The sequence below is a fragment of the Alexandromys fortis genome, unplaced genomic scaffold (assembly GCF_014885135.2).
Source record: "Alexandromys fortis isolate MF-2015 unplaced genomic scaffold, M_Fortis_MF-2015_v1.1 scaffold_103, whole genome shotgun sequence".
Taxonomy (NCBI): Eukaryota; Metazoa; Chordata; class Mammalia; order Rodentia; family Cricetidae; genus Alexandromys; species Alexandromys fortis.
In genome coordinates, this window is record NW_026067978.1 from 2,493,187 (window position 1) to 2,520,642 (window position 27,456).

General features: G+C 46.8%; 1 protein-coding gene across 6 annotated transcripts in view; it reads right to left on the bottom strand.

Moving 5' to 3' along the window:
• LOC126510945 (solute carrier family 22 member 5) overlaps positions 1–27,456 on the bottom strand; it is a 162,142-nt gene that overhangs the window by 40,215 nt on the left and 94,471 nt on the right. The window contains exons 3-10 of one of the 6 annotated variants that reach the window (XM_050157706.1): positions 25,062–25,216; positions 24,001–24,172; positions 22,763–22,889; positions 20,567–20,667; positions 18,683–18,897; positions 16,783–16,965; positions 15,445–15,580; positions 12,551–15,109 (exon numbers count right to left, since the gene is read on the bottom strand). In XM_050157706.1, the coding sequence (XP_050013663.1) occupies positions 15,022–15,109; positions 15,445–15,580; positions 16,783–16,965; positions 18,683–18,897; positions 20,567–20,667; positions 22,763–22,889; positions 24,001–24,172; positions 25,062–25,216 (1,177 nt within the window). In that variant the 3' untranslated portion in view covers positions 12,551–15,021. The other 5 variants (XM_050157707.1, XR_007594556.1, XR_007594557.1 and 2 more) reach the window with 5 other exon arrangements.

Here is a 27,456-nt window from a genome sequence, read left to right on the forward strand (position 1 = left end):
CTATCTCTGTGTATGCACACATGATTGGGTACATGCAGAGGTCAGAAGAGGGTATCAAGGCCCCCTCCCCCCTTTTTTTTTATCATTTTCTGTCTATTCCTTTGAGGCAGGGTCTCTGTCTGAACCTGGGGCTGGCATTTTTTTTCTCAGTTAAGCTAGAAGACAGCAAAGTCCCAGTGATCTTTGTCTCTGCTCTCCTCAAAGCTAAGCTTACAAGTAGGCATGGGGCACCTGTACTTGTGTGGGTGCTGGGATCTAAGCCCCATCGTTTGTCATAACTGCACGGCAGGTGCTCTTAATGGCTGAATCATCTCTCCAGTACCCCTCCATAACCCCAGGGTTTTGTGCGGTGTTGGGGGATGAACACCAGGACCCTATGCATGCTGGGTAAGCACTCTATCACCTGAGTTACATCACTAGTCCTCAGCAGCTCAGTTTCCAATTTCACGTTCCTCTAGCCAGTCTCGGATTCTAGGGCAGGGTTGCTGGTGGAACCTTCAGTTTACTAGGAAGTTAACTCGAGCCAACAGGGTTTGGTTTAACTGAGCTAAAGTAAACGCTGCAAAGCATGAGGAAGTGGCTCCAGCCTCTGCAAACACTCCAAAGGCCTGTGCCAGGAGAGGTCAGCCGAGGGTCAGAAGAGCAGGGATTCCAGCATATACTGCGGAGTATGTGAGCCTCTGGGAAGCATTACTCGGCAGATACACTTCACCGTGCATTTTCAGAGAGCCAAGGGAAATGTGTTTGGACCTTCCCAGTCCACGTCAGCCCACAATTGCATGAGTAGGGTGCGGATGAGTGCAATGCTTAAGATCTATAAAGTAGAAAAATGAACGTGGGTTTTGAAACAAAGCAAGAAGAATTTAGTAACGTAGGAAACTTCCAGATGATTCTTCAGGGCAGACAGTGCCTGTAGGAATGCTGGGGAAAGTTAGAGAAAAAAAAAACTAGTAAAAACAAGCTCAGAAGATATCAGGGAGCCAGCGAGATGACTAGTTGGGTAAAGCACTGGCCACCAAGCCTGACGAGTTGATTTCAATTCCTGTGACCCACATGGTAGAAGGAGAGAAACTGGCCTCCACATGTGATCCTCTGATCTCCACATATATGTGCACACATAAATAAGTAAATGTAATAAAAATTAAAAACAGGTTACAAGGTTTCATGTTGAAAAGGCAGTAATATTCATATTAATTTTTGCCATTGATAGGAAAATATGTTTAAGATTGAATGACAGAGACTGGAGAGATGGCTCAATGGTTAAGAGTTCTGCTGCTTTTGCAGAAGACTTGGGTTTGAGTCCCAGCACCCACATGGCAGCTCACAATCACCCATAACTCCAGTTCTAGGGGATTTGATGCCCTTCTTTGACCTCTACATGGTTCCTGCATATATGTGGTGTACATGTATGTGCTCAGGCATACACACATACCCATTAAAAATGGAATAAGTATATATATTTTAAAGAACTGAATGATGGCCCTTGTAAAGCTAGGAACTTTCCAATCTCTACTCAAAAGGGGACAAGAAAGTCAGGCATGGTGGTACATGCCTGTAGTCCTAGCTACTGGAGACCACAGGCTAAGGTAGAAGGGTCAGGAGGGCAGCCTGAGTATGGCCCCATTTCCTTAAAGAAAACAACAGCATGCAGGGATGGAGGGAAGGCTCAGAGTGAAAAGCACTTGCTGCTCTGGCAGAAGACAGAGAAGTTCTAATGCTAGCACCTACAGCAGCTAGTTCAGAGCCAGCCACCTGTAGCTCCAGCTCCAGGGGACCCAACAATCTCTTCGGCCTCCAAAGGCACTCCTGGCTGCATGAGCATACACAGACATATAAATACACAGATAAGTAAAAGTAAATTCTTTATAAAAAAGGAAAAAAAATGGGTCGGACAGTGGTGGCACACGTCTTTAATTCCAGCACTTGGGAGGCAGAGGCAGGATGACCTCTTTGAGTTTGAGGCCAGACTAGTCTACAGAGTGAGTTTTGGGACAGCCAGGACTGTTACACAGAGAAACCTTGTCTTGAAATACCAAAACCAAAAACGAAGGAGGAGGAGAAGGAGGAGTGAGAAGAAGAAGAGGAAGAGGAAGAGGAAGAAGAAGAAGAAGAAGAAGAAGAAGAAGAAGAAGAAGAAGAAGAAGAAGAAGAAGAAGAAGAAGAAGAAGACAGGTATATATCTGAATGCCAGTTCTGAAGAGTTAGAGGTGGATCATCAGGAATTCAAGGTCATCCTTAACTATACTGAGTTTGAGGCTGGCCTGGTTCAAAAACAGAACTGGTGGAGGGAGAAGAATAATTTACAATAAATATATGTCAAACAAAATGACAGAACTAAGACTACATCTACACTGAACAGAATAAAAACAGATGAATTAAATCCCACCACTCAAGGCTTTCAACATAATTTCATGGTTAGAAACTGGATAAATTAGGGGATTCCATTTAAATAGATGTGTGTATATATACACAATATAAACGGAGACCTATAACTAACATAATCTGGAAAATTGTACAAATATGTTTGTAAGAGATAGGAAAGGGTCCAGACAAAAGTGCCAGTACCATAACCTTGTTTGCCTACGGAGAATGTTTCACCGGAGGCAGGAGTGAACTTTCCTGTCATACGAACAAGTACACTGCTTGGATCTATTGCAAAATGCAAGTAACCAACAAAATATAGAAAGAATACTAAGTATAAAAGCTGAATCAGTATGGTAGACGCGGTGGAGGACAAAGCTTTAGGAAGACTGATGGAGAATAACTAACAGAAGACCTTTTTTTTCAAAGAGGCTTAGAGGCCAGGTATGGTGACACACATCTTTAATCCCAGTACGTGGGAGTACAGGCAGACAGATTTCTGTGGACTTTGAAGCCAGTCTGGTCTGCATATGATGTGGGAGTGTCATATCAATCTGTTGATTTCATTGGTTAAGCATTAAAGAAACTGCTTGGCTGGCCCTGATAGGTTAAAACATAGGTGGGAGGAGTAAACAGAAGAGGATGCTGGGAGGAAGAGGAAGTGAGGTCAGACTCTGCTCTGCTCCCGGAGAGACTTGACAGCCGCTCTCCCAGGCAGCTCCGACCCAGCCAGGATGGACGGAGGCTAGAATCTTCCCGGTAAGCGCACCTTGGGGTGCTTACACACATTACTAGAAATGGGCTAGTCCAGGTGCGAGAGTTAGCCGAGAAGAGGCTAGATAGAAATGGGCCAAGCAGTGTTTAAATGAATACAGTTTGTGTGTTGTTATTTTGGGCATAAGCTAGCAGGCGGCCGGGGTGCTGGGGACGCAGCCCCGCCGCTCCTATTTCAACATGCATAGTGAGTTCTAGGACAGCCAGAGCTACATAGTGAGATTCTGTTTCAGAAAACCAAAACAGGGGCTGGAGAAATGGCTCAGTGGTTAAGAGCACTGTTCTTCCAGAGGACCTGAGTTCAATTCCCAGCAATCACATGGTGGCTCACAACCATCTATAGTGGGAGCTGATGCCCTCTTCTGGCATAAAGTCATACATGCAGATATAGCACACTCATATACATAGAAGAAAGAAAGAAGGAAGGAAAGAAGAAAGAAAACTAAATCAAACAAACAAACCAATACAAAAAACTATCCCAAAACAACAACAACAAAAAAAAAACAATAAATAAAGAGGCTTAGCAGGGCAGAGAAAAGGGTGCTTGCCATCAAGGTGATGACTTGAGCTTCACCCTAGGGACCCACAGGCTAGAAGTAGAGAATCCACTGTTAAATTGTTCTCTGACCTTCATGTATGCTGAGAAACACACATGGACCCCACCCCCAATACACATACAAAATTAATTTAAAAACAGTCTATGCAGAAAAGGAGGAAATGAAAAATACAACTGACATTTTAAAAGTTATAAAATTGCCACACAAATGAGCGATGGCTCATCAAATAAAAGCACATTGTTTGGAGGGCCAATCTTGGTTGTGGACTTGACTATATTTGGGATCAGCTGGGCATGCCTGTGAGGGTTTTCTTGATTGTGGTATTTGAGGTGGGAAGACCCACCCTAACTCTGGGCCACACTTTCTGGTGGAAGCCCACATAAAAGGATGTGGAAGGAGGAAGCTTTTGCTTTTTGCCTGCTTGCCCTCACTTTCCCAGGATAACTCGTCAGGCTCGTTCCTGAGGCACTGAACCTCCTTCTTCAGGATTCCAACACAGACTGAAGATGGCAGCCCTCTAGGAATCCTCTGGGACTTCTGTACGAGACTGGGACTGAACCGCCACTGCATTCTCGGCCTTTCACTCAGGGGACAGCACTGCTGACTACCTGGACCACAAATAAGCCACTCCAATAATTCCCCCTTTAACATAGACATTAATTTATATGATTTTAAAATCTCTTTCCTGCATTTTTGGACCTGGAAGGTTTTACGAGAGTATTCTACCAACTTCCAATGAGCAGATATCCTTCCTAAATGAGCTCTGTCTGCACACAGAAAATAGGAAACACCACCTGATTTAATGTTATTGGAAACTGGAAGGAAGAGGTGATCACATGATCACCTTGCCAAATACAGCATAAGCATTTAATAAAGTTCCATCAACAATCAAAAGCAAAACCAAAAGCATTTGCAGGCAGGATTAGGACAAACCTCCATGACCCCCTCCACCTCCCAACCTCTCAGCGGCCCCAGTACAGATGGTGTAGTCACCACGTTTGATGCACTTTGTTTTTATTAGAAAGCAATATTGGGAATTCTATTTATTTCCCGTGGTTGCTGTTTCAGTTCGGCTCAGAGGGAGAGAAAGGAGTTCTGGAGAAAAGAAATAGCTTGTGAAAGCAAGTCACAAAACAAGAGATGAAAACCTAATTTTTCTGACTTATGAAACCGAATGTACTAAAAGCAATACCTAATCAGGAAGAAGCACAGGGGAGATCCATGTTTTATCAAATTAGGACGTCTGGCCACCGTTCTCAAATCCAGACCCCTTCTTAAAGATCAGATCAAGTTTTGTTTCAGCCGTGGACCTTGGATCAGATCTGGGACCAGGGGGAATTACCTTCTATGGAGACAGAAGCTGACTACAAGGGGGTTCCTGCTCCCAGGGACCAGGCAGAGAGCTGTCACTCAAATGTAAGCAAGTATCTGAAGACATGGTCCCTGTCCTCTTAGCTTGTGGCTCTTGTGCCGTCTATTTTATCTCTACTGTACAATGGAGTCTCACTGTGTCGCCTTGGCTGAGACAGAACCAGCTGTGTAGAGCAGGCTGGCCTGAACTCAGAGAACCCTCTGCCTCTGCCCACAGAGTGCTGGGGTATAAGGTGTTCTCTACCAAAGCACATCTGTACAATTTTTCTTGCCAGGGTTGATGGATGCCCTGAGGGCAGGGGCTGTCTCCAGAGCTTGGGGTGGGGTCCAGCTCTCATGCCTACGTGTGTAGACCTCATCAAAGGCAAGACAAGGCAGCCCCATATTTCATCCTTTTGCTGAGAGGCAGGAGAATGATTCGTCGTCTGGGGAAGGCTACCTTCAATATCTGAGTGTACCCATCCCTGGCCATCTTTGCTGGTGTGGGCTTGTGGTCCCTTCAGAAGGAACATCAGACTTCACATAGGGGAAGGACTCTGGAAGAGGCCTTGTTTCTGGCCTTGTCCTAATGCTATGGTCAAGAAAGGGGGGCTGAGTTTTCTGGGTCTGGTAACACTCAGAAGGCAGGACAGGTGCACACAAACCTTGGCAACTAAGAAGTGGCTGAGGCTGACAGGTAAGGGTGGAGGGTAGGTTAGGAGCTGCTGTGAGCTCAGGTAAGGCAGGTTCTGCATTCAGATGCATCCTCCCACATGGGATTTTACAGAAATGAGGATGGAGGGAGGGAAGAGGAAGAGGAAGGCGGAGAGAGAGGGAGGGAGAGAGAGGGAGTGAGGGGGTGAGAGGGAGGGGGACAGAGGCAGAGAGAGGGAAAGGGAGGGAGAGGAAGTGAGGGAGAGGGGGAGGGAGGGAGGGAGAGAGGGAGGGAGGGGGAGAGAGAGAGAGAGAGAGAGAGAGAGAGAGAGAGAGAGAGAGAGAGAGAGAGANAGAGAGAGAGAGAGAGAGAGAGAGAGAGAGAGAGAGAGAGAGAGAGAGAGAGAGAATATGCTGCAAAATTAAAACGCGGGAGAAGACCGAGACCCCGGACTGCTATATCCTAGGCAGGCTGGTTCGAGGCATCCCGAATCCTCCAGCCTGACCTGGTGGTTCTGAGTCACTCGGACCCCAGCTGTGCCATGCTTAAGGCCTTCCCCGCCCCGCACCAGGCGTCCTTGTGACCCGCGTGGACCAGGAGCTTGTCGCCTGCTCCGCAAGGAGGAGCCCGCGAGCGGCAGGGGCTGCGCTTACCTCGCCTGTGGGTCCGGGGTCCAGGTCGCCGCGCTCAGCTCCCCGCACCGCGGACGCATCTCCAGTCGTCGTGGCTGCTTTGTTTCTCTGCAGAGTAGCTGCAAAGCGAAAGCGAAAACCAGCGGAGGCGGGCCTGGCCGGTGCGCGCCCCGAGCGAACACGGCCCACGGGCGGGCGCTGTGGGCTGGCAGGGCAGTGTGCGCGCCAGAGTCCGCGTTCACAGCGCGCGCGGCCGGCAGTGGAGCCGCGACCTCTTAGGCGCGCTGCTTTGCTAAGTGCCCAAAACACCTGCCCAAGGGCACGCGAGCCAGGCTCCCGGCTCCCGGCTCCCGGCTCCCGGCTGAGCGCCACTCAGTGCCTGGGCCCTGAACTGGACTTGACCACTGGCAGCGCATGGGTCTGGCTTGGAGCAGCCAGTGCTAGCCTGGGTGACTGGAACTGAGTGACCGACCCTACCTTGTTGGGGGAGACCTCACCTTCATGTACCAAGTGATTCTCAACTTTTCTAATGCTGGGACCCTTTATAATACAGTTCCTCATGTTGTGGGGACCCCAACCACAAAATTATTTTTGTTGCTACTTCATAACTGTAATTCTGCTATTGTTATGAGTCATAATGTAAATATTTTTGGAGATAGAGGTTTGCCAAAGGGGTTGAAACCCACAGGTTGAGAACAGCTGTAAAGAGTTAACCACGTAAGAGTTCTCTCTCTCTCTCTCTCTCTCTCTCTCTCTCTCTCTCTCTCTCTCTCTCTCTCTCTCTCTGTGTGTGTGTGTGTGTGTGTGTGTGTGTTTTTTTGGTCTTTTGAGACAGGGATTCTCTGTGTAGCCTTGGCTGGTCTCTGAACTCTTTTTGCCAGGACTCACAGAAATCCGCCGGCCTCTGCCTCCTTATGCTGGATTAAAGGTGTGTGCCACCACCTCGTTCTAAATGTTTTAAAGGAAGTTTCTTGTTGCCCTAGGTAATGGCTATCTGCCACAACAAGATGTGCAGCAAATCAGTGAGGGGATGAGAGAGGATTTAACCAGTGAAGTGTTCGCTTGTCCTGCAAGCCTGAGAACCAGAACCCAGTCTCCAAAGCCCCACAAAAAGCTGGACAAGCAATATGCCTGTATTCCCAGCATCAGGGAAACTGAGACAAGAGGACTGATTTCTGGGGTATGTTGGCCACTGGGTCTGTGGAGTCCATGTTCAGTGCGAGAACCTGTCTCTAAAGAATAGCTGGGCTGGCAAGATGATTCAGCAGGGCAGGGCACCTGCCAACAAGTTTTAGGATCTGAGTGTGATCCCAGGCCCTACGTGGTGTAAGAAGGGAACCAGTTGCCACAGGTTGACATCTGACCATATATACATGTGGCACAAGCTTGCTTGCCCCATGACACAAAGTAAATAAAAATATTGAAAAAATAAAAATGAAAAGGAAATGACCCTCAACTTTAACATCTGGCCTACACTTCTTGTTCATGTGTGTGTGAACACACACTCACACACACAAAATACGGTGGTGAACCAAGTGAGGAAGATATTGACCATTAAGTCCCATATTTGCACACACATACAAAAGCACTTGGGCGAAAAGGGAGAACCGTCATGTGATCAGAAAAACTGGAAAATGCCAAATCTAAGGTTTGGACTACTTGGTCCAGGTGCTGTCTATCAACACCTACTGGCCAGGCCCTAATCTTGTCTCTGATGGGGGACCATGATTTGGGGCACTGTATTTAACGAGCCTTAGATTCTTCCCCTGCAGTCACACCTCCTTCTAGGTTTTAGGTGGGAAATGCACCCATCAATGAAGGAAATACTTGGCAGACTATTTTCTATGAGCCTCTGGGTGAGTAACTTGAGAGCAACGGCTAAGTCATTGTGGACAGACAAAACCTGGTAAAGTTGGTGGCGTCTCCATGACGACAGGACAGTTGGAAGTCTAGCACGAGGATGCACTATAAGTCTCACAGTTTGCTGAGGTTAGCCCACTGGAATACATTTTTGTCAAGGCAGACGTGCCACAAAGTTTGCCCAATTGCTTTGAGCTCTGTCCTGCACTGGCCTGGACACATGACATTTCTAACACTTGCTATTGGGAAATGCCATGACAAATAGGGTTAGCACCCCCGCCACCTCCCCCTTCCTGTGTTTGTGTGAGAGAGAGACAGAACAAATATAAAACAATTATTTTTACAGAGCCCAGAGAGAAGTCCAAAAACTGGAGTGAAAGGCAAATGAACTGCATAACTGCAAATCCCTTGCTTTGCGTTTCTGTACCTTGCACACGCCCTGCAGAATGGAGGCCTTGGTCTATACACAGGAGGTTTCTGTGTCTCCTGCAGGAGCAGAGGGAAAGGGAGACAGCCCAAATGATGGCGATAGGAAAACAGCAGCTCACAGCTCTTCCTCAGAAGGTGTTTTTTGTCTGCAGCATGAAGAAAATGGAGAACATAAGAAATCTAAGTCAAACCTTGCAGCAAGTCTCTTGTTCCTTGTGGGGCTGTTTTGACCTGTGGGAGCAGAGCGGAACTCTGGCTGTTTTTGCATAAACAAAGTCTTGCAAGGTTTTAGACAGGTGCTGCTTAACTTTTCTCAACTAAAGAGAAACTAGATTCACCTGGGAAAAGGAACCCTCAACTGAAGAATTGCTTCCATCAGACTGGCCTGCAGACTTTGGGGGGGGGGCATTTTCTTGACTGATGACTGATACAAGAGGGACCAGCTCACTGTGGGAGGTGACAGCCCTGACCAAGTGGTCCTGGGCTGTATAAAAAAGGAAGCTGAGCAGCTGTGGGGTAGCAAGCCAGTAAGCTTCCTGACTCCAGGCTCCTGCCTTGAGTTCCTCCCGGCATCCCTCAGTGATGGACCGTAAGCTGTAAGATGAACTCTTTCTTCCCTAGCTGATTTTGATCAGTCTTTTATTACAGCAACAGACTCTAGACTAGAACAGCCATGAAGAGAGGAAGGAATTCCCACAGGCAGAGCCAAATCCTGGTTTCATGCAGGTGTGTGCCTTTGAGTGTGGGGGCCTGAGGTCATTGTCAGATGTCTTCCTTAATCACTCTGTATCTTATTTTTCTGAGACAGGAGCGCTCCATGAACCTGTAGCTTATAGATCCAGCTAGGCTGGCAGGGCAGCAAGCCCAAGAGATCCTCCTGTCTCTGCCTCCCCAGTGTTGGCTTTTTCATGGGTTCTGGGGATGGAAGTCAGGTTCTCAAGCTTATGGAGCATCAGGGGTATCAGCTGTCAGGGGCATCTTTCCAAGCCCATGATGTCTTAGTCAGCGATCTATTGCTGTGAAAGAGATACCATGACCACATAACTCTTATAAAAGAAAACATTTAATTTGGGATGGCTTATAGGTTCAGAGGTCTATTTCATCATGGCAGAAAGCATGGTAGCACATATGCAGACATATGTTGGAAAAATAACTGAGAGTTCTGTACCTGGATTGGCAGGCAGCAGGAAGTTAGTGACACTGGGTCTGGCTTGAGCTTCTGTAACCACAAAGCTCACCCTGCTGTGACATACTTCCTCCAACAAGGTCACACCTACTCCAAGGACACACCTCCAATAAAATCACTCCCTGAGTCTATGGGATGGCTATTTTCATTCAAACCACCACACATGGTTCCTTTTTATAGACAGCGCAGTTGTCGAGAGTGCTAGGAAGCCAAGGCTGCCTAGAGTCTTGGTGATTTCTGTGGGTCTATATTTGGTCCTTGGTTTTGGGGGACCCAAAAGTTCACTGATTTTCAGCATTCTAGCATTGATTAGTGCTGTTATACAAAAGAGAATGCCGAGTTTGCATCTTTCATATACCATTCAATCAGTGGTAGGTAGCAGGCTAATGGTTCAGCAGTTCAATCTCTGGGACCCATCTGTTGGAAGGAGAGGACAACATGACTCCCAAAAGTCATCCTCTGACTTCCACGTGTGCTTTGGTGTGCCTCCCAATAAACAAGTATAATAATAATAATAATAAAACTGAAAAAGCAAAACACACACACACACACAAACCACAATCAAATTTGGAACATTACGTAACAACCCCAAGAAATGCAGCCATCTTGCCAATGTTGGTGATCTAATGCAAACAGACATAATTGTGGTCTTTGCCTTCAGGACACATACTTTAGTGAGGAAATAAGAGCAATCAGCCAAATCTAGAAAACCATCCTAAATCCTGGACAAGGGCCAACGAGATGGCTCAGCTGGTAAGGGCTCTTGCTGCCAAGCCTGATAATATGAACTTGACCCCTAGGACCCACATTATGGAAGGAAGAGCACAGCGGTCTTCTGGCTTGTACACACAGGCCCTGACACTCTCTCACATGAAGGAATAAAATGATATAAATCCTGTAGGAGCAACTAGCAGGTAAAACTCGCCTCACCATCAAGTCGGAATTCTCGGGCTTCTTGTGAGTGTAGCCCATGCTTCCATCCTGCGGCCTGCGGCTCTACCTACCTCAGCTTCCTTCCGTCCCGCTCCCCTTTCTTGGCACCAGACCTGAATCCAGACCTGTCTTTCCTGGCTTAGGCTTCTTTTTGTTTCTCTTTTTGCTTCCTGCTCTTGCCAGTAAACACCTCACACTTCATTCTATCTTGCTGGTTGTGGAAGGGCTCACTCTGACAAAGATGGCCTCATACCAGCTAGAGCCTTGGAAGGATTTTAGAGACCCTCAATTCTCCACAGTGTGGGCAAGGTATCAGATGGGCAAAGAACCACCACGTCTCAACTTCCCTACTTTTAATATGCTCCTGTGTTCAATAATAAGCTAACAGCCATGTCTTCCTTGTAGGGGACTGGTCTCATCTATAATGCCTTGCTTTATGGATTGCCCCAACCCCTATCCTCCGAGTAAAATTCAGTGCTGGGACTCTTTCCTTCTAGAGAAAAAATAACCCACTCTTAAAAGAGACCATGAAGCCAAAAGTAGAATCATCATAAAGATAGGAGTAACTTGTACCTGAGTCAACAAGGGTGACTGACATCACTTTTAAAGTGTTCCCTGGTGAAAGGTCTTGCCTTTGCTTCAGTCCCGAAGATGGAATCCTTGTCATCTGGAGTGAGAAGTAGCTGCTCACCAAAGGCATGCTCACCCCAAGGCAGCCTCTCTGAGCAAGGCGCCCTGAGCCACAGGGTGGCCCTGTCCCTGAGTTCTGTCAGCTTGACCGAGTGACAGAATCACCTGTGCAGACAGAGCTCTTCAGACCCTACAGGCTGTTCCTACAGAAGCAGGCTTGAGCACTCATGGGCCTTGACTACCTGAGCTGGGACACTGAGTTCTCTAGGATGTCACATGGTCAGGGACTCTAGGTCCCATTAGAAAGCTTGGACTGAAACACAAAAAGAATACATTTGGGCGACATGAAGGATTAAAAAACATGTTTATTTAATTTATTTAACATATTTTAATTTGACATAAAATAAGTATTTATTTTTGTACTGTTTATTAGGCGTGGGGACACAGTCCCTGGTAAGGCACCTGCACAGCATGCTCGAGGCTCAGGCTTCACTCTCAACAACACAAGCAGCACACAGAGCACTTTTTCTGATATCTTTCTCAAGAAGGGATAAATTACTAAAGTATTGGCCAAGGGCAATGACACAGCTCAGTGGGTAAAGACTCTTGTTTGTGTGAGCCTGGGTACCTGAAATTGATCACTAGAATCTATATATTAGATGAATAATTTATCTTTTAAATATTGTGTTGTTAAATTTTATTTTTGGATTGGGTGTGGTGGCTCACACCTTTAATCTCAGCACTAGAGAGGTAGAGGCAGATCTCTGTGAGCTCAAGACCAGCCTGGTTTACATAGGGAGGTCTAGGACAGCTACAAATATACAGAGAGACCCTGTCTCAAAAAACAATAAAGGGGCCAAGTGGTAGTGGCTCACACCTTTAATCCCAGCACCTAGGAGGTAGGGGCAGGTGAACCTCTGTGCATTCTAGGCCAGCCTGGTCTACAGAGTGATTTCCAGGACAACTAAGATTGTTACACAGAGAAACCCTGTCTCAAAAAACAAAACAAACAAAAAACCAAAACCAAAAACCAAAACTATTTAATGTGATGTATATGAGTATTTGTCTCCATGCATATATGCCTGTTCCCTGTGAAGGCCAGAAGAAGACATCGGGTTGAACTTGTGATTCTGTCTCCGCATCCTAAATTCTACAATAGCGGATGTGTACCACCATACTGGGATCCTTGCCTTCACCTTGAATGTTGGTGAGTTTTTTTTTTTTTTAAAGATTTCTTTCTCATCTTGTCTATGTGTATGCCAGCTCCAATGACCATAGACATTCAGGGCCTCATCGCTCACAAGCCTCTCTCCTCAAGATGGTCCTTCTGAAGACATTGCTCCAATGGAAACAGACTATGTAAGTACAGCAGGCTTGTGCAGACGGTGAGGGTTTTCAGGAGAAGGGCCTTGGGCTGTTGTCACTGCCCACAGAGAGAGCTCAGGGCATTCAGGCAGCTCAGTGTTTGCTTCAGGAGGACCTGAATGTCTGGGACCAGACCCCAAGAATAAAAGCCAGAGTAGCAGCTGTTCACTCACAGCAGGGTATGCTGGGGAGAACTGCAGTTATAATCTGGGGTTCCTGAGAAGGCATGCCATCGCAAAGCCAGCTCAGCACCTGGTTTGAGGGGAGGAAAGCGAATCTTCCAGATATGCTGCTCTGTATTACTCCTGAGCCAGAAGCTCCTGCTTGTCATGTGACACGGCCTTCAGTTGTCCAAGCAACAGCTGAGCTTTGGACTTAGGTCCCATCGTATTTTCCTGCACAGGTCACCCTGGCAAACACTGGTCATCAACATGTGTGTCTTGTACACCACTCCAGCCCAGTGCTCTCTGCTCTACCCCTTACTCAGGAGCTCCAAGGCCAGTTCAAGCAGGCTTTGGGCAGCTTTGATGAGGTGCAGCCTGAAGGGCTTCATTTGGGTCAGCAGTGTTTAGCTTCATGCATTCCATCCAGGGGACAGGATCTTTGTGTGTATAGGAAACAGAGACCCCAGTGTTGTCTTTTTAAATGGGTGATGAGGCAAATGCTCCCCACTTTTCTCCGTGCTGCAAGACGGTTTTGAGATGCATCTCCCAGGCTTCCTCAGAGACTCAGGACCCTGCAGTTTCTTTCTTAGATGCTGACCAACACAGTAAGCATCCTAGGGCTGGGCCTCCCTCCTTCCCTGTTCTGCATCCTGCTCCAGGTACGTACAGAACTGTACAGAAGCTCCAAGCTCAGGCTGTTTCCAGGGAGACTCAGGCTGAGTGCACCAGGTTGGTGCAAATCACGGTCAATATTGGGTAGATGCCTATTATATAGCATAGTACGAGTTAAATCTTAACCTTGAACAGTTAGCTTACAGAAGAGTTGCATGCTGGTTTGAGAAGGGCCCATCAAATAATAGGAATAAAGATTATAGTCAGTTGCTATTATTTAAAAAAATCATTGTTTATTAAAACCATCTCATTGCCCAAGGCACTCAGTAGCTTCATAAAACACATTCTTTTTTAAAAAGTAGGTGAAGTGAGTGCGTTAGTACCATGGCAACATAATCAATAGAGACAATCACACTGAACACAAAACACCCGCCGATGTTACATGGCTGCAGCTAGCAACTCTGAGAGACTGTCAACACAACTTACATTTCTTTCCTGAATCTCCCCATGATTATACATCGTAAAAGGAATAAGCGTAGTGTTATGGTTTGGGGACTCAAAGCAGTGACAGTGGCTAAGGCTGGGAGGTGCAACTGCACTTCCATGGCGGCAACTGTACACCAGCCAGGGTAATGCAGAGCTGAGAAACACTGCTCCCAAGTCTCTGCTGAAGGGTGAATAACTTGAGACACAATAACAGACGACAAACAAAACAATCCCATGACAGTGCTGAGAGAAGGAGGGGCACTCTGTCACCCATACATGCCCTTCAAGGTAAGCGTCTGCTAGCCAGGGATTCTGATTTACACAGCAGTGGAAGCCAAGCTGTGGCCTCAACAGTGGATTTCTCACGGCCCGGACAAGCCCAGGACTCTGACCAGACATACACAGCACAGCTGGCTGTGGGACTGAGCAGTCACTGCCCACACACTGCTGACGTGATGTACCTGCTCCCACCTTCATTCCCTCTAGGGTGCCCTAGGTCTTGTGTTCTCCTGTTGTGAGTTGAAGCAATCACAGTAAGGAGTTTTGTAACTTAGGAAAGATGAGAAATCAAACTCCCCATGGAATCATTTATTTTCTGAAGAAGTTTTGTTTCCTTCTGGTTCTTCGTCAGGGCCTTGTGCATCCTAGCCAAGCACAGTTTCACCGAGCAACACCTATTCCTTTTCCTGTGAGTCTGTCAGTTAGGGAGAGGAGGGAAAAACAGACCTGCATCTCTATCTGTGCAACCTTACCCGTCTTACAAAGTTTCGCATAGTCTTCCAAGTCCCACTGATTCAAGAGACTCCTTGACTTCTTTGGAAGGGCCAAGTCCACCACTAGAATGGGATGGGCAAGCTGTCTGCAATTAGCGTTGGTGTCCCTGGAGGAAGGTGTCTCTCTGGACAGATGCACCCATCCATGAGTACATTAGACACGACGTCAACAGAACCGAAAACTCCTTGCCCATTGACAGTGTTTCTGACAACACACAGGCTGTCTGTTTAGTTTTTCACCTTCGGGAGGAGTGTTAAAAGGCTGTGCTTTTTAGGACTGTTGGGCTTTCTTCACCATCTTTTAGCATCCTTGTCTGGCTTTGGGCTTGCCATTGTTTTATTCTATTAATACAAGGAAAGCAATGTTACTTACAGATCTTATAAAAATACCTATCAGTCTCAAAACAAACAAGCCAGATCTGGAGAAAAACCAAAGACATGGCAGATTCTGAAGTTTCCCGTAGTCTTTGCACTAAACTAGAGTGGCTGCTTTTATGGTCATGCACGTGGTCACCTGTTCACCCAGGATCAGGCCCTTGCCCTTACAGCACCATGGTTAAAGTAGTCCAGTTATTTGTGAGACAGCCTGCAGGGAGCACTAGTTTGAGGAGCACACCCCGAAGATCTGGTCCGGCCCAGATGAATGCATCCATAGTTCTAGGGGGAAAGACTCTTACCCTTTGACCCTTAGCATCTGGTCGATGGTATCTGGGAGAGGGACACCAAAGCTCTCTGGGAAGAACAAGGTGAGGATAGCTGTGAGGATGGTCAGACTTCCCATAAGAATGTAAGGGAGGAAGCGGTCATAGGCACCTGTGGTCAAGCAGAGGACCCAGGTTACAGTGACACTGGTTTCATTCTGACCTTATATTTCCTTGGGGCTTTATATAAGACTCACCTTACTGTTGGTCTCAGTGTTTCCCAAAGCCTAGACTGCTAGAGTGAAGGCTGGCATCTAGAGAGTCTCAGAACCCAGTCCTGGCACAATGTGCCCAGAGATCCAGCAGTGTCCACAATGGACAAGGGAGAGGTACTGGGAAGCAGAGTCACCACGCTGCAGGGTTCTCAAGGAACACAAGGTACTTGTCTAGGACAGGAGCAACTTTCCACCTGGGCAGATGTGTCCCAGTTTGATTTGCATGCCGGTTAGACAAGGGGCTACAGCTCTTTAGAGACATGTACCAAGCCTTCAGAGTACCTGCTACTCTCGGGACACTGGCAGGTCCTCCCCAGAGCTAGGAATGTGCAGAGGAGCACCAGCATCCAGGAAGGAATCCTGCTCTATAATGTCAGCAGGCAGATCTTCACAGGGCATAAACACCCTGTCATGTGTGACAATGAAGGCCTGTGTGCCACCTACTGGGAGGCCAAGGCAAGAGGAGCTAAAGTTCAAGGGCTGCTGGGGCCACAGAGCAAGTCCAAGTCCAGCTCACGCAACTTAGTGAGCCACAATCTTGAAAGTAAAATGGGGCCAGGGAGACGGTTCAGCTTGTAAAAATACTTTCTGCTAAGCTTGGTGGCCTGAGTTTGATCTCCAGGATCCACATGCTCCAAATAAAGAACTAATTTTAAGACTCCCCTAAATTGTCCTCTGATCTCAAAATACACCCTGAAGAAATGAAGTGTTCTAAGTTACAGCAACTGTCAGTCCATCACTCAGACCCCTTGGATGGACAGGTTTCTCTCCATGTTCCTAACTCCAAGAAGAAATTCCTCTAGTGAAGTAAACTGGCTCCCTAAAGAATTTCTTGGGATGAAGAAATCTAGTTGGTGATGGAGGGTCTGGGGAGATCGAAATAGAGACACCAACACTCTCTCAATCCCATCTAGCTGGTCTATGAGCTATCTTCCATTTGAAATGGGTGCCTTCTCCCTACTACACTTGGAAAGCACCTTCTCCACCCAGGGTCCCAGTACGGATGCATCCTACTGATTATAGGTGCTGTGTCCAGCTCACATATAAGGTACTTAGAGCTTTTGTCCCATCCATCGCTCCAGTGCTCCATGGTACTTACCAAGGTAAACAAAGTAGGGAGACAGGATGCTGCCAAGGCGGGATGCTGTGGAGCTGACCCCCACACCCATGTTTCTGACCACAGTGGGGTACAGCTCAGCTGTGTACACGTAGACCATGGAATAGGCAGAGGTGATTCCAAACTTGCCCACCATCACCAGGGTAGTAGACAAATAAATTAAGTCTGGAGAGAAAAAGGAACCATAGCAAAGGCAAGAAAGACCAGCGTAAGGGTTGCCGTGGAGGAGTTCTCTTCCCTTTTAGCCTAAAATGAACTTACTTTCTCCCTGACTCAGGGTGGAGAGAGTTGGGTAATTTCTATACCTTCCTATTGGGAGAAAACACTATGGCTTAGATTTCTTTCTAAGGGGATTCCTACAAAGAGACTGGGCACTTTAGCTACAGGAGGACAAACGTGTTCCTCAACCTAGAGGCCCAGACAGTATGTGCCCCTCATCCCAATCTGCCTGTCTTCCACAAGTCTTCCTGTGTTCGGGATGAGCTGCTTCCGCAGAAGCTCACACGGAGGGCACTGTGGAATTAACCAGGACTTGGAAATGCATGGGGGAGTCCAGCTCTAGCTCAGTTCATGCTCCCAGTCTACTCAACAAGTTCACACATCTGGGCTTTGAGGAGCCTCAGCGGGTAAGGGCATTTTCAGCCAAGCCTGAGAACTTGTGAGTCTCAGGACCCACACAGTGCAAGAGGAGAACTGACTCTTCCCACTTCCTGTAAGCTCTCCTCTGACCTCTACATGTGTGCTGGGAAGCACGTCTCCATTCTCCCAATAAATCAGTATAACAAAGTCATTGAAAACATCTATAAGCCATCTGAACTTAGGGATGATCTTCCAATAGACTTTACTGCGACCCACAGGTCATTCTGAGCTCAGGTGAGGGCACTGCAGTCACTCCCAGGTCCTTCTGCCACACACTGGGTTGTCCTGTACAGTCTCACAGTTACCACCACAGGTCCCCAAAACCACAGGGGCATCAATGATTGTGGCAAGTGATTGACAACAAATAAGGCTTGTCATCTGTTCCCCAGGATGTTAGAAAAGGTTCCTCCTGTCTATTAGTGGGATATCAAGGCAGTTTTACCAGCACAGTCTTTTCCATGGCCTCCAAGACCTTTCCTCTCCATCTTTTTATGGATTACTAGGTCATTTGCTACCCTGAAACACACTGGGCTCACCTCCTGCCAGAGCATTGCCTATATTTATTTATTCATAAATAGGGTCTCATGTAACTTAGGTTGGCCTCAGACTCCCCAGACAGTCAAAGATGAGCTTGACCATCTAATTCTCCTGCACCCACCTCCTATGTGCTGGGATTACAGGTGTGAGCCATCTTGCCTAGCTTTCTTTTTCTGTCTCATCTTCCTGGAATGGTCTCACTGACTTTCTTATGGTGTTCTATTACCTCATTTAAATTCCGCTGAATACCTCTTGTTCATGACTTCTCTTTAGAGATCCATTTCCCTTTCTTTCTACACAGAAGGTAACAACATTTTAAGATTAACAAGCATTTATTAATTTGTTTCTTCTCTACTAAAGACTCTATCAAGACCTCCTACTGCTTGAATAAATAAATAAGACAGAGCTAGTAGGATGGCTTTTCTTCTTTCCTTTTATTCTGAGGAAAGCAGATATGAACATGTTAATTTGGGTCTAGGGCATAATGAACCAACAAGCCCAACGCTTTCTTCACACTGCACACAGCCCAGGCCATGAAGGACTCCCTCCTGTTTTTTGTGAAGTGTCATCTCTTGATTTTTAAGACAGCAATGCATTCATGAGGCATGTATGTGATGGGCCTGACTGCATTCTTTTTTGTAAACAGCCTGGTTCAAAGCAACTGACATAAGGAAAACGCAGGTCTGCAAATAAACACCATCCATACCTGAGGGCACCAGCTGCATGAAGAGAAGTACACCACCACCCAGGAAGAGGGCAGCAGAGATGGAATATCTCCGGGGCAAGTACTGCAGCAACAGCCAGGCCAACACATAGGCTGGGACTTCAACAGCCGCCGAAAGGAAGCTGTTCATATAGATGTTTCCATGCAAGTTAGGAGTGTCAAGAGAAAGTCCGAAATAGCCCACTGATATGGTCAGCCTGCAACAGGTACAGAAGAGAGCTGGAGAAGTGGCACCCACCTCTCCAGATCCATATACGTTGAAAAAATTCGTCTTGACAAGTTCTGAACTGTTCCTGATGCAGGGAATAGGGGGGTAGTAGTAGATTTCATCTTGTGCCTTACTTCCTAGCACAGCTAACTTTCCCTAGCCCCAGAGACCAGTGTAAATCTTTTGTTGGTACACCTTCAGAACATTCCATAAAAAGTGTCTCATCAAAAGAGCTTACATGATTCACATTGACTTCATCATCAGGGGAAAGGTCCCAACCTGTATTTCAACATTAAAATTCTACTCTGAAGTGAAACGCCAATTCCCTGCTCTACATGCTTCTCCAAACACAGCAAATGTACAAGGAGCTAGAGAATGAGCAGCGGACTAGGTAAGGGGTGACAGATGTGGAGGAGAAGGCCCTTAGCAGACTGTCTGTAGTCAGCCAGGAAGAGGCTGACAGCAACCCCACTGTTCTCTGGAATAGGGAGCTCCCAAAGGTGAGGCCTCACTGTCTTTCATTTACACCACTCCCGTGTCTGGCTCTGATCCCAATAGGTTTCTCTGTTGATGAGCTGTACTCTTTGGCACCAGACTGTCTTTGACTCATGTACAGGCTGAGAACATAGTTGGCACGGTAAGGAAAGACTCATATGCCCCAGCAAACTTTAGAGCATGATTAGAGTGCGAGCGATTCAGAGTAGGTGAGAGGTCTCAGGCTGGAAGTCTGAGGTACAGTCTCCATGGATTCAGGATGCCATTGAGGCATCGTGGACAATTCCTTGGAAATGGGTGACTCAAAGACCAACCTTACCCCAAACTAAGAAGCAAACTAGTTTACTGGTCCAAAGCTGACTGAGCCCATCAGTAAGGTCTCTGCAGTGAGGTCTCCCCTCCTCACTATCTCATCACACTCATTCAGCACATTTGAGGGTCTCTGATATCCCAAGTGGTTGGCAGGAGCTATGCCGGCACTCAGCCTTGTACTTCTCCCTAGTAATTCAGAGATTCCTTCCAATAACTGTCCCACCTTGTCAGAAGAAACCTGCAGGAAACATCCAGGCCATGGTCTTGACTTTAGGACAGTCTATGAACATCCCAGAAGGGCCATATCCCACTTTCATGTTTCCAGAGAGCTCTTAGCAGCCCCTGGAACCTAAAGGATAAAGTGTCTTCACTGAGACCCTTCTTCAAACCCACAACTGTCCCAGCCAGAGTGTGGGTCATCAACAGAGAACACTTTTAAGAGGAAAGAGCCAGGCATGGGGATGTGCAGGGTGCGTGTGCAAATGACAGACACCGCGGCCTCACTGTAGGAGAGCTCCCTCTGTCTCCATGAGCATAGCAGAGTTGCTGACAGTCTCTTCCTGCCTATTTACCACACAGAATCTACTGAGGGAGGGGACAAGGGACAGGAACAGCTAAGCAAGGACCTGTGGGATTCCCTTGTGTGATCCGTAGATCCTTACAGCCTCTATGATCACTCTTTCCTTTCCTGGGCTTCCACTACAAAAGAACTGTTATGTCCCTGTGGCTGCCATTCATCACAAGGACAACCTTGCATCATGTGAGGACAGAGTTTTCAGCTCCGGTCTGAGCATGTCTATAGACAAAGAGTCCTGAGAGTGGGGAAGGCTCGGCAGGTCTCACTTACGCACCACAGGATTATGGACATGATGGTGAGGATCCTGATATTCCGGGTTCGGATCAGATCATAAATGTGGTGTGACTGAGGTGTCTTGGTATTTAGATCTTGTAACTGCAGGAAGAGTAACAGTTAATGGTATAGGAAGGAGAAAAAGTTGGGAGACTTGGAACCCATCATTTACACCATCTACTTTTCAAGAGCGAGGAGCATCCTAAGGCTCTTCGAAAAGACAGAAGCAGTGACTCAAGGGAGATGTCCAAGGCCCCCGCAGGCTTAGTCAATGAAAAACTGGAGTAAAAGAGAACGGGGTTTTGAAAAGAGAGGAGCACAGCAAAGGCAGAGGTGCAAGGTGACAGCCACCTCACTGGGCTACCCTGCCCATCACGCTCACTGCTGCCTCTCAGGGAGGCCTTTGAGGTTTTCTATGCAAGGCTGACTCCCTGCTATCTCAGTCAAAGAAAAAAAAAAAGGACTGTATTTTTACCAAACTGATATTTAAGTGGAATGAATGTTTTGAGCCCGCATACTGTGTTGTTATTGGTCTACTTCCAGGAGAAAAAAATATTCAAATTGAAAACAGGAAAACTGACCCACCCTTAACCCAGAGTAACTTCCTATGAGAGTCTGCAGAGCCAAAGCCATGACTAACCACGTGTCTAAGCACACTGATGCTCTTTCTTAGCTAACCTAGCTTGATTTTACAAACTCAGCAGTTCAGTGAAAGGTCACCTTGAGGCGCAAAGAAATCCTGAAACAGTCCAGTTTCCTCAGTGATGCCAATGAGGCTAGAGGGTTCACCCAGACTGACCTCTTACTTAAATGCTACCAAAGCACCTCACTTAAAATGCCCTCAGCCCTGACTTCTGTGCTTCAGAGGCCTTCTAAAGCACGCTGAGTGACTGCCACTGCCGGGCCACCACTTACGGGAGACGCCAGCAGGGCTGTTGGTGGTCAACAGCCTCTTAGTTGCTTATAACAACTGCTTCCTCTCTCAAAAGCCCCAAGTCTTCATCGTGAGCCCAGAGCATCTCAAACATGCCTGCGGCTCACCCTTCAGCATTGCTATGGGTGGTCCTTCAGCCAGTCCCTTGTCTTCTCAAACCAGAAACATACCAAGTCCCATGTCTGCCAACATCTACAGTGCCTATCATAAATCTGAAGAAACTGCCTGCTATAAAGAAGGCAGGAAAGGGAACAAGAAGCAAGAACCAGGAACCATGCAAAACCAAAAAAGTTACTCAGAGTACCTAAGAACAGGGAAGAGGTGGTCATCAGAAAGAATCTGGCTCCTGGACGATTGGTAACTGAGAGTGAAAAGAGAGAGAATACTGCTGAGTGCAAATCTAACAGTGTCCCAATAATCTTCAGATGGCAACCCCTGAGGCATAAAAAACAAAGACATCCAAAAATGCTGAAGTTGATAAAAGCCTCTTTCCCATGAAAGGTCTTTACTGTTAAAAGTAATAATTAAGCTAGCTACAGCAGCGTGTCCCTTTCATCGCAAAACTTGGGAGGCAGAGACAGTTAGATCTTTGTGGGTTTGAGGCCAGCCTAGTCTACACAGAGATTTCTAGATTAGCTAGGGTTGCACAGTGAGACTTTTAGAAAAAAAAGGGAAGAAAAAAAAATGGTTAAAAAAATTGATACTTGGAAAGAAGTAAAGGAAGCAAGGGGGCGGGAGCGGGGAAACGTCCATGGAGAAGAATTAGGTAGCTAGACCCCATTCCTCATCCTCTGAGGCTTGTGTGTACACATGTTCAACACATGTTCAAGGGTATATATGTATATGGACCACAGGAATGTGTGTGTGTGTCGGCTAGAGGTTGACTTAGGGTGTCATCCTCAATCACTTTTCTACCTTACACTAGAGACAAGATCTCTCCTTGACTGGTTAGCTGGCTGGACCAGCCAGTCCTGACTAAGTCCCTGGGATCCTTCTGTCCCTGCTTCCCCAGTGTTGGGATTACAGGTACACTCTGCCATGCCTGGCTTTTTGGTTGGTTGCTGGGATCTGAACCGAGGTCTTCATACTTATGTGGCAGACACTTTACAGATGGAATCATCTCTCTATGCATTTCAACAGACCTTGCTCTAGGGATGGCTGGGGTTGGGTAGAGTAAGGGCTGAGCTCCCGTGAGCTGTGCTGTATGGTGCTGACCTAAAATGACCAGAGTGAGTCTCCCCACCACCTTTCACACAAATTTACCTCATTTGGATCAAAAATAGGGGAAGGTGCAACAATTCCATTGATTTTGGCAGCTCTGCGGATGATCACCTCTGCCTCTTTAATTCGGCCTTGAGAGATGAGCCATCGGGGGGACTCAGGAATAAACCTGAAAGTACAAGGCATTCTAGTGATGTCTCCTGTTCGCTTGCTTTCCCAGAGGCTAGGCATGCTTAACTAGAGACGGGAAATGAGGTTTCAGGTGCAGAGGGAGTGTGTGGAGTATCAGTGTTTTCATAAGCCAGAAACAGAGATGGCCCAGCACTCCCTAAGCTATGAGTTCTGCTGAACACTGACTATAGTGAGGGAAATTCATCCTGCACATCCCAAGGGGTACCCTACTCTGGCTGGCACCTGCCCATCTGAAGCAGTGCTGCCCCCTTGTGGAATTTAAGGAGACAAGCACAGGATGGGCTCCTGGTGCTGAGAGTTAGGCACAGCCAGATCCTGCCATCTTCTACTCTGTCCCCAACATCCACAGAAACTTGCAGCGATCACTTGACATCATTTCTTCCTCAGTCCACCTCTGATTTTGGACTTGTCAGTCTCTTTCCACAAAGCAGCATGGGTATCAAGGCTGGAGTCTTACTGGATATTTTCCTTGTACCCAGGCAGCCCTCTCTCCGCTGTCATAATCAGGAGCCATAATGCACTATTTCTTCTTCTCCCAGTAATCTCCAGGGTGCTCATCACTGTACATGGATGAGGATCTCACCTTAGTCCGGTCTAGTGTAAGGAGTGATTCCTGCCTGGTTCCTCTGTCAAGTTCCATGGCTTATTTCTGAGGCCTATGCTCTGCCTGATCAATGCCCCTCTGTTGGAAGTGTAGCTGGAGCCTGCATTCCTCTGCAGAGCCACTCAAGGAAGCTCACTTCTGAAGCCCTCCCTTTCTTTACCTCCCGACACCCATGCCTGGAGCCTCAGCATCAAGCATCTACAGCCTAGGTCTTGCTGTCTTGTACCGGGATCTGAGAATTCCCCAGAGGTTAGGTTGGCCCCTATCTGCATGCAGCAAATTCTTAGTTCAGCCTAGAACAGGGCACAGGACAAGCAGGCTTTTCTGAGTATGGAGAGACTTTCTGACCTGATTTATAAATAATATTCACTACCTTTTTTTCTGGGATCTAGATTGGGGTTTGGGAACTACTGCTGCCCTCTACTGGACAGGAGACAGAAGCCTCCCCAAAGGCAGTCGGCCCAAGGGGTGGGGCCACACTTACCACCAGAGAAGCCCACACAACACCCCTGGCACAGTGAGTGCCAGCAGCAGCATCCGCCAGTCTCTGATGAAGTATGCAAAAAGAGGCAGCACCATGTAGCCAAATGCATAAAATATGCACACTCCTAAGGTGGCGAATATAATTCGAATTGACTTGGAGAGAATTTCTGTTCCTGTTCAAAACAAGGGTGGAGTCAAGTTAACCTTAATTAGGGCTATTTTCTTATGATTTTTCTGTGGTATCATTTTCAGTGCAGAGACAAGGAGGGAGCCAGAGTTAGCTGTGTTCTGAGGCCCTGGGAAGGGTTGCATCTGAACTAAGTCTGATTTGCTCCTGGGTGTTTCTCTGAGGTCCCTGGGCAACAGTGCTCTCATGAAAACATCATCATCATCATCCCCAGCCACACATGCTAACTACTATCCTTCGAGGAAAATAGGATGTTCTAGGAAATGTGAAAAGAAAGTAATAATGCTTTCCACAATACAACCCAAGGAACCCAGTGATCTGATTGCTTCAGCAAGGCTCTTCCAAACAGGGAGACCAGAAGCTTTCCAGTGGGAACAAGGTGGCTTGTCTGAGCCAGAGCCTTGAAGGGTGGACTCTGACAGAACCTTAACTGGACCTCTCAGCTCACGGTCCTTGGCAGACACTGACAGCCACCAATGCTCTTTGGCATCTCCCTTTCCTAGGGAGACCGCCCATCATGCCACGCCCCCCCCCCCCCCCCCCCCCCCCCCCCCCCCCCCCCCCCCCCCCCCCCCCCCCCCCCCCCCCCCCCCCCCCCCGTGTGCCTCCTTCTTTCCTTAGCTACCTAGGCCCTTGCCTTGCAAGTCTTTAAGAATGGATGCCCCGTGGTGAATCCTAGTTAATGGCTTAAGTACTAATAAGGCCAAGGGGCCACAAGTCAGAGGCCAGAAGAGAACTGGACATCAAAAGTCAGAAACCATTGTCAGGCTCAATTTCCCAGCAGGTAAGCTAGTTTTCCCTGAGGGACATAACAACTTGTCTCCAGAAAAGTGAAACACAGTATCAAGTACTCAACTCCAACCTGATGTCCATACCCAGGACAAATGCTGCCACGTAGTTGGAGATCTGACCCATGCCAACAAGGACAAAGAGCACAGTAAACATCTCGAAGTTCACAGAGAAAACCTGCAGGAAGCTGAAGCCAGTCTGCATGGCCATGGTCAAAAACAGCACATTCTTCCGACCAAACCTGGGGAGGAGAGGAAGGTCACAGAGAAGCAGTTGGTAGAGGCAGCTGCAACTGGATCCACTGAGAGGGGCTTTCTCCTGTCACAAGGACTGGTATCACGGTAGTCCCACCCTCTCAGTCTCCATGCTGTCACTCAATTCCACACTTTCCAGGATGAATTTGTAGCCTGGACACTCAGGCTGCTCCAAGGGCAGCACCACAATGATGCTAATGACTGCAGGGGATGGGAAGGCATTTGTTTTGTTTAAATTCATGTCATTATAATGAATCTTAAAGAAAGAAAAGTCGTAATTCGTGGTGAATGAAGACTGATCATTTATCCTGACTTCCCTCTGTCTGTGACATGAATAACCAGAAAAAGGTGGTGGTAGGTGGAGAATTGTTTATAAAAGTGCCGTGAAGTGACATGGGTACTATGTGTGAATGACTGACAACCTCATGATGCTGTCCTATAATCCTGACAGAGGGACTGACCCTGATCCAAATCTCCTCAGACCTAGACAGGGTAATTCTACAATGGAACTGCTCATGGCTCTTCAATTCAATAGATAAACCTCATGGCAAAGAAAAGGATAAAGGGAAAAAACAGAATAAAGTAGACTAGAAGATATACTCAATTCAAATGTAATTTTATTATTCTATGTGCATGTGTGTGTGCCTGGAGCCTGATGTACATGCATCCCGAGTACAGGTAGAGGTCAGAAGAGGGTATCAGATCTCCTGGGTCTAGAGTTACAGATGGTTGTAAGCTGCCATATGTGGGCTGGGACTTGAATCCATGTCCTTTGGAAGAACAGTCAATGCACTTAACTGCTTGGCTATCTCTATAGCCCTAAGATATACTAAAGTTTGCAAATGGAGAAGGCAAAACTTGTATTTAAGAGTGTACATTAGGGGCCTGGTGTGGTGGCAAATGCCTTCAATCCTAGCACTCAAGACATTTGAGAGAAAAGGCATGTGGATCTGTATGGTTCTAAGCCAGCCAGGGTTACATAGTAAGAACACTTTTTTTTTTGAGACAGGGTTTAAAGAAAATTATTTTTGAGAAAAAACTATCCTCCCCCAAAGAAATAACACAAAAAAGGAGTTTGAGTACTAAAACTAAAAGACAAAAATCCTGAACTCCATAATCTTGAATGCTGAAACTCTGAAAGATTTAAAATTTCAAAATTCTAAAAACAGATTTTTTGAAAAATTAACTTTATTTTGTTTGTATAGGCATTTTTACCTGCATGTGTGTCTGTGTGCTGTGTGTATGCCTGGTGCCAGAGGCTAGAAGAAAGTGCCAGATACCTTGGGACTGGAGTTACAGATGCTTGTGAGCTCTATGTGGGTTCTGGGAATCAAACCCAATTCTTCTAGAAGACCAGCCAGTACTCTCAATGTTTGAATTGCCTCTCCAGTCCCCAATCTAACTCTTGATGAGACAAAAAAAAAAAACAAAAACAAAAAAAAAAAAACAAAAAAAACCCTCAAACAAAAAACCCTCACCCAAGGAGTTGAGATATGGAACAATTTTTATCTTTCCTAAGTGCAGATGTACAAAAAGTACATCTCTTCATGTAAAGAGGAAGTTTCAACAGATCAGCATAAAATCAATGCTGGAATAATGTATCTTCAAGGAACCAAATTTTCCTGAAATATACAAAATGAAAATACCATCTAAATCCCAAGAATTGGAAATGATGCAAATATGAAATATGTAGCATAATGGATTATAGATAATGGTACTTGTAATTCAAAATAACGGGAGGAGATGAGCATAGTTCAGTGGCAGAGGGCATGCCTAGCAAGCACCAGGACCTGGATTCAACTTCCAGCACAAATGAAAACAAACACAACTACAAAAACAACCCAACATACAAAACCGTTTATTACAGGGACAGATTACGGGCAACTGCATGAAGGCGGTCAGAGGAGTAGCAGACTTGCATCATTATCTACAGTGCAGACTGCTGTCTTTCTTAGGTTAGCATACTTCTGTTTTCTCTTGGTCATGGCTCTTTTTGGAGAATACATTCACCCACACTGTCTGCATGGAGGACCTTCTCCTCAGTCCATGTAGACTCACACACTATGGGAAACACCCTCGGATACACCTGAAACAAAGCTTTCTCAGGTTTGTAGGTGTCCATCTGCCTACTGTGTTGTAGTTATCCTGAGTATCATATGCATATGTGTGTGTGTGTGTGTTTTCATGTGCACATGTGTGTATGTATATGCATGTAGAGACCAGAGGT